General features: G+C 38.3%; 1 protein-coding gene across 1 annotated transcript; it reads right to left on the bottom strand.

The window, feature by feature from the left end:
* Positions 1-3,719: 3,719 nt before the first annotated feature.
* On the bottom strand, positions 3,720-7,112 carry LOC124265342 (perlucin-like). The gene is made up of 3 exons (XM_046700121.1): positions 6,826-7,112; positions 6,027-6,206; positions 3,720-4,846 (listed from the first exon to the last, which is right to left on the bottom strand). The coding sequence occupies exons 1-3, from the start codon at positions 6,968-6,970 to the stop codon at positions 4,620-4,622; spliced, it is 552 nt and encodes a 183-aa protein (XP_046556077.1). The 5' UTR covers positions 6,971-7,112; the 3' UTR covers positions 3,720-4,619.
* Between the last annotated feature and the right edge of the window lie 425 nt (positions 7,113-7,537).

Genomic DNA, 7,537 nt, shown 5'->3' with positions numbered 1-7,537 from the left:
TATACTGTCCCATGTATTGAGCAATGGTTGTTATATATTCGTTCATATTGAAGAGAGCAGTTCGAAAGTGCAAAAGAGGGCTATGACTCAAGTTGGGAGGATGTGTTGTCTGTTTGAAGCCATGCATACTTTCATCCGATATCAAATGTTTTGACTTCTCATTAAATGGGAAGATATGTTCCATGTGTAGCAGGGCGGGGAGTCATCCCACAGATGACATCCTTACCTTGTGAGATTGCTGACGGGGTTAACCTCTTTGGTCATGTGAACAAGACGTTCGACTGTGGATCAGAAGGTCCGTGGTTCGAATCCCGGCACGGGTCTGGGACAGTTTATGGCTGCTATACTTTATATTTGAATAGCAATGCTAAGTTTGACATGCCAACAAAGACACATGACAAACGTTGCTGTACACAGTGTGGTTATACGAGTCGTCTGTGGAGAAAGCTATTCACTTTACAAAATGTAATTGTTGTCCCACAATGATTTAAGTTTCTACGACCGAATGTACTCTAGTCAATTAGCTGAATATGTGGTTGCTTCTAGAATTGTCTGCGTAAACACTGAGGACATTTTCACAATTTAAGAATGTACTCTTTTGACCGTAACAATCATTGCGATATAATCTAAAATTATTGTTGAAAGCAACAAATTTACAAATTGTTCAAAATCTACCGACGTACAACTATCATGGATTCAGCAATCGAAAATCTGTTTTAAAACTTATGTGACTGTACACAGTTGTATTGTACTATAGGCCTGTGGATTCGTCAGTACCCTGGCGCCCTGATATTGCTGGAATATTGCTTAAAGCGGCGTAAAACTAAGCTCGGCCAGTACCCTGAACATAAGAATACTGAGGACATGTACGAAATATGTGTCATTGACCTGATAGAATTTGGGAATTTTTGCCTGACCTGAAACACATCTTTCTTCATGTTTACAAAACAGTACTTAATACACAGATTACCTACCTACTTGGGTGTCCCATTTCATCTGCATTAGATCACAGATGTAAAATCTAATGCAACCAAATCAGACCAACCGATCTCATTTGCCGCCTTTATGACAAGCCTGGGTAGCTGGATCTTCACGTTTATAAAAAGACGACAAACACTATAAATAGAATTCACTGAAATTTATTTAGACATTGGAAAGTTTTGAAAAAAAATATATGAAAGTTAAGAAGTCTGACATGTAAACAAAAAGACGTAAACGCATTTAATAAAAACTACGGTCATGAATCACAATTTGCCAACGAAAATAACATCGAAAATGGTACCAGGATTTTAGAGGACAACTGAGTGAGTGAGTTAAAATTTAACGTCACATCGGCAATTTCTCAGCCATATCGTGACTAGAACATATTTGACATTGACATGGAATATATTTATAATATAAAAACCTGTCAGCAAAGGACAGTAAAACAACTAGAATATCACAATTTGTATTAAAACTAGTATAGAAAGTTAAAACTAATAGCACTATGGACAAATCAATATAAAAACTGACTATAGATCGCCAACAACTGATGGTAGATCACCATACTAGGGACCATGGGGACTTACCGTACCTTTGCTACCTGCATGGACCCTAGCTGAGTTGACACCATCCCTTCAGCCATTGGCGTTTATACTGAGATTTAGCCATACATTAAAATGACAAAAATACTACGATTAAAAACCTGGTATACTTAAATTTACCTGAAATGTTTTGGGACTTACGTACCCTCGCAGGAGGACAATAATTTTACGCTACTTCAACCCCCTTTGAGGGTACAGCCACTAACAATCTCAGTTCCTAATTCAAACTACCAATAATAAAATATGTATCTATTTACAAATCACTTAACAAATCTAATTCTTTTAAAAATGCAATAAATAAATGAGAACTGACATTATTAAAAAGATCCTTCATAGTTTTTACTTTTAAATAGTTATCCCTTGTGATGGAATACTCAATGCAGTCAAGCAAGACATGCTTGACTGTGATTCTTTCATCACAAGTGATACAAAACGGAGGATCCTCACCTTTCAATAGGTATGCATGAGTATATCTTGTGTGGCCAATACGTCATCGTCGCATAATGACCTCTTCAAATCTGGACTGACAACCCAAGTAGGTATAACCAATATAGGGTTTTATTTCATGTAATTTGTTAATACCTACTTGGGTGTCCCACTTCTTTTGCATCAGATCACGGAGGTAAGTTCTAATGCTAGCTTTGTAATTAGAGTGTGGAATAAGAAGTGGTGTCACAGATTTGTTGAGTGCTGCCTTGGCAGCAAGATCGGCCATTGTGTTCCCAGAAATACCAACGTGACTGGGTAACCAACAAAAGACGATGTCGTATTGGCCAGTAGCAAGATCATTATATAATTCAATAATTTCTATTAAAAGTGGATGTTTACAAGAAAGGTTTTTAATAGCCTGAACGCACGAAAGAGAATCGGAAAAGATGATATATTGTTTATATTTAGGATGTCTCTGAATGTATTTAAGAGCCGTTAATATGGCGTTTGCTTCTGCTGGAAAAATAGAGCTGTTATTTGGTATTCTAGAAGATATTGTTCTGGATCCAATGACAGTGGCACATGCCACCGCGCCACCGTCCTTGGACCCATCTGTAAATAAGGATTTGTATGTATTATATTTCAGTTTTAATTGATTATATTCTTGTGTATGTTGTAATTCATTTTTTCTGATTTCTTAAACTTTGTCAGAGTTAGGTCAACTTCAGGCGTCACCAGCTGCCAAGGTGGAGAAGAAAGAAGACGAGAAGGAGATATATTTGCAAGCTCAATGCCGGCAGCAGAAATGAATGGCTTAATTCTCAAACCAAGAGGCGGAACAAGAGAAGGCTTTTTATTGTACAAATCCTCATAAAGAGGATTAAAAACACAGTTAAATGCAGGATTTGACTCACTAGAATATAGTTTTGTTACATACTGCAAGGATAATCTTATACGTCGTTGTGTAAGAGATGGCTTATCGGCCTCGACATAGAGACTGTCAACAGGAGATGTATTGAATGACCCAAGACAAAGTCTCAGACCTTGGTGGTGAACAGAATCTAATCGTTTTAAGGTGCTTTTGCAGGCTCCACCATAGACAATGGAGCCATAATCATCGATATAGATGGAGGAGGGTAGTTTGATCCCCTCCCCATTTAGAATTTGAAACGATTTTCAACAAGTCAAGTGCCTTCAGGCATTTAGTTTTAAGGGATTTAATATGCGGCAGAAACGTTAAATGAGAGTCAAAACTTAAACCCAAAAACTTGGCCTCCTTAACAACTTTGATGGGAGTGTCATTGAGAAACAGTTCCGGGTCTTTATGCGGTTTATATTTTCTACCAATATGTGTACAATTAGTTTTGGATTTAGAAAATTTAAAACCGTTTTCAAGACACCATGTACTTATTTTATTGAAACACAGCTGTAGTTGCCGTTCAATAGTATGCATATTCTTACCACGACAAGAAATATTAAAATCATCCACAAAAAGTGATCCATCAATTGAATCAGTTAACACCTTGGATAAACTTTTGATCTTGATGCTAAATAAAGTGACAGACAAAATACTGCCTTGTGGGACACCCTGATCTTGATTGTAATGATCAGACAGGGTAGAGCCCACACGGACTTGAAATTGTCTGTCATTTAAAAAGTTGGCTATAAACTGAGGCAAACGACCTCTCAATCCGAAGCCATGTAAATCTCTTAAAATGCCATATTTCCACGTTGTGTCATATGCCTTTTCAAGATAAAAAAAGATAGACACAGCGTGTTGTTAGAGGACAACTGACTGCTGAAATCAATACCCGGCTTCCTAGAAGCTGAAGGTAAGAAAGGATGTGCTCAATAGTGTTGACTGTGATGACCATCTTACCAAGTAAAATACAATGAAATCAGGGTTGTAAAATATTGAAACGCAACAATTACTGGAGATATCGAATGACTCATTCATGGATATCTTAGAGTGATCAAGTTTAGTTTTAGGCCGCTTTTATATTAAAGAAGAATAATGGCGAGGGACCAGCGGAATTATCTTTGCACATTTTACCCATGTGGGCAATGGAATCTGGGTCTTCGGCGTGACGAGCAAACGCTTTAACCACCAGGCTACCCAACCTCCTATGTTTTTGAACGAAAAACATTATGTAGTATGTATTAAACATAAAATAACACTTTAAAGTCTACTCTCACTAGCAACAGACTATTAATGATTCTATTGTATTTTGCTCCAGCAAGTAGCCCCTTTAACACATCCCACAAACCCACTCTCAATCCTTCCTAGTCTCCACACGTCCGCAACTTCACAAGATGACTCGGGAGTGCCTTTTACCAATTAGACATTATATACAGATGTTTTCATGACTCCACGTGTGTCCGTTGATCCAGGACCATATTGATTTATGAAATGACACTATGCGTGTTTGATTTGTATGATTCTATGATTGATTAATTACACAATCGGGTATTGTATCAATGCAGCTGAACATCAGGGTGGAATGTAGGTTAGACGATCTAATGTGGTAACGGCATGTGCTGTATACGGAAATTGGCATGGTGCAATACATCAAGATATGGACTGTTCTTTACCAACAAGCAACTACATCAAACATCTTTCTCGCAAGCATAGTATTTTGTGCTTGTCAAAACCCTGTCTCTCCACCGAAACGCATTGTACTTGCTTGCCACAATGTAGTCTTTGTTTGCTGTGCGATTTTCCGGGCACCCTGGAGCCCAAGCGAAATAGGTCATTGGTCGACTATCGTGGTATACCCACTGCCCTTCTGTTGCCACATCTGATCCATCGATGTAGTAGCCAAATGTTTTGCTATCTGAAAAGGACAGACTTTGGAACAACAAACATTCCATGTGGTCAATATTCATAAGTTTCCCTCCGTATTTGCTACATAAAGAATCTATAGTCCTTGTTACATATCGTGATTTGTTGTGGCCATACTCAATTTTACTAAGGATGTAAAGCGAATGCATTTTAACAAATCATGGATCGGTATTTTCTACATAAAGAATCTATAGTCCTTGATACATATCGCGATTTGTTGCAGGTATACTCGATTGTACTCCGGATATAAAGCGAATGCATGTTTGACGAATTACGGATCCAAATAACTACTTTCAAAGTCCCATAATACCCTCATGGTCCTTCAAGATCGTCGCCGGCAATAACATCTAATGTCTACTTGCCTACTCACTATTCATTCATCATAATCAACCAACTATTACAAGTAACTAATAGATTTTCTTTTGCAAATTTGACACATCCCACATGGTAAAGAGCTATGAAGAGATCTTTTAGTGATTCATCAGATGACACATCACTGTGTATATTCCTTCATATGTTGACTGGACATTTTGACTGGAAATAACTATATCTGCCACTTTTGCCTTTTCAAAAACTGTTAAAATCCCCAGACATCCCAAAGCGACAGTTCTTCACTAGACGGGCTTGTGAAGCGAGAAATATTAATGGTTTTGGAGTTCTGTTCCTAAAAAGAGCAAATAAGTGTACATTTATTTTCAGTACGAGTCCAACTCATTTAAACATACAAAATGCATAAGATCAAAACTATCTAAAAGGCACCAGTTCCCCAATAAACACTGGTCGGTGTAGCGCATTTCCACAAGCATTTGAACATTTTAATACAGATAACCAACCGACAGAAAATACTGGGAAAACTCCGCTTAACATAGTTTGTTTTCTTTGAAGAGCAATACTTTCGCATCCAGTAACGTTATAGTGGATTAAATAATAATCTGGACTTAACCCAAGATGCTTCCAACGAGTCTGATGAGTGCGCGATCACTTTAACAATGTGAAAACTGTACTGGACGTACTCTGTGTTCAGTGAAGAGCAATGTTACTAGTGTGGTAATCCTCTCTAATTTAGAATTCCACCCAAATGACCATTTAAATTGCTGCTTGTGAAAGACTTCTTTTCTATAAGAGAGACTGCATTTCGCATCCTGTCACGTATCAGAGGATTAGTTTCCCACCTGTAGAGGCTGTGACCTGCTTTACAAAGTGACTCTGCTTGTCTGGACTGTCAATGACAAGAAAGTGTTCTCCTCTTGATCTACAGTCAGCAAGACCCTCGATGTAGGAGATCTTGTCAGGATGAAGCTGATAGCAAACATTTAGGAGGCGGTTGTGGATGTAGCCGGGTGGACAAGTACCTGTCAAAGACCAAATGGGACACGAACAGTTATGGTTTGGATTTAGTTTGCTGCCTTCTTCATTTGATCCATAAATGTTAATGGAAAATTTGAAAACTGAAGACATGGCAATACCAAACATATGCAATGTGCTAATATGATGTAATGACAACCCCTCATCAAAATCTTGTAACGGCATCATAATGTTAAGTCATAGTCCAATATATACTGCCATATAGCTGAAATAACTAAATACGCTACTCCTCTTTGAAACGTATAAAGGTCTTTTCCATTATCTTGTTCATCATATATGTTTGCTGTTTAACACCGCACTCCAGTTATATGGCGGCGGTCTGTAAATAGTCGAGTCTGGAATAGACAATCCAGTGATCAACAGCATGAGCATCGATCTACGCAACTGGGATACGATGACAGGTGTCAACCATGTCAGCGAGCCTGACCACCCAATACCGTTAGTCGCCTCTTGCGGCAAGCATATGTTGCTGAAGACCAGTGCTAACCCGGATCTTCACGGGTCTAATAATGTATGTATATATAAACACGTTTGACAATACACAATGCCTTTCAGAAAGTGTTCAGAAAGTGGTCAAATGTAACATGTATATTTCGGAAAACGTACCTGAACTAAGACTGTAGTACACAGTTCCCGCCTCCTCTTGTCCATCCTGGGGCGACATGAACAACACGTCATGGAGCTGACAACGTCGATGTTGTCGTCTGTAGAACACAGACACACACGCCTCGGTCATAAGACACAGCGACATACATTTAACAGAGCTTTGAATATTGGAAACTTCAGATAGGATGTCAGTTGTTATTTTGATATTTGTGAAATTTTCCCACTTGTGTCCAAAACCTGTCTCGACTAAAGGAGACTCTAGGTTTGCAAGATAAGTCAGCACGAGAGCGATTACACAACACTCAATAGTGTACTGAACGTCCTTCTTCTGTCACAGAGGTTCAATAAATAACCAGTTGTTCGGCCCGATTTTGTAATCTCATTAGCTTAAACACAATTGCATACTCGTACTTGCTCATCATCTGCGAAAATAAATAGTTTACCCCCAGGTTAGACGTGTAGAACAAAGGGAATATTGACTGATTGGAAACTCATCACATACAGTATACTGTGTTCAGTAAGAATTCAACGCCTCTTAAAAGACAAGGTGAAGTGAATCGATATTATTGTATTCCTTGTGAGGTGCTTACACAAAACATAATCTGTAAAGTAGTACACATGCAGCTTTAAAGAATGAATACACATTGTGACTTGTAAGTAGTTATGCAAGTTATTTTTCAAATGACGGTGATATGTTGATCATTTATTATGT

This window comes from Haliotis rubra, unplaced genomic scaffold (assembly GCF_003918875.1).
Source record: "Haliotis rubra isolate DU_JTF1 unplaced genomic scaffold, ASM391887v1 Scf972, whole genome shotgun sequence".
Classification (NCBI taxonomy): Eukaryota; Metazoa; Mollusca; class Gastropoda; order Lepetellida; family Haliotidae; genus Haliotis; species Haliotis rubra.
Note: the sequence above shows the minus strand (reverse complement) of the source record. Positions and strands in the feature narration are given on the sequence as shown.

What these genes read in the sequence shown, in the direction of transcription:
- LOC124265342 (XM_046700121.1), bottom strand. Translation starts at nt 6,970, where the DNA reads ATGTCGCTGTGTCTTATGACCGAGGCGTGTGTGTCTGTGTTCTACAGA. An exon ending in GTACTACAGTCTTAGTTCAG is followed by an intron (nt 6,207 to 6,825) that starts GTACGTTTTCCG and finishes GGTCTTTGACAG; the next exon opens with GTACTTGTCCACCCGGCTAC. An exon ending in GCAGGTCACAGCCTCTACAG is followed by an intron (nt 4,847 to 6,026) that starts GTGGGAAACTAA and finishes TGTCCTTTTCAG; the next exon opens with ATAGCAAAACATTTGGCTAC.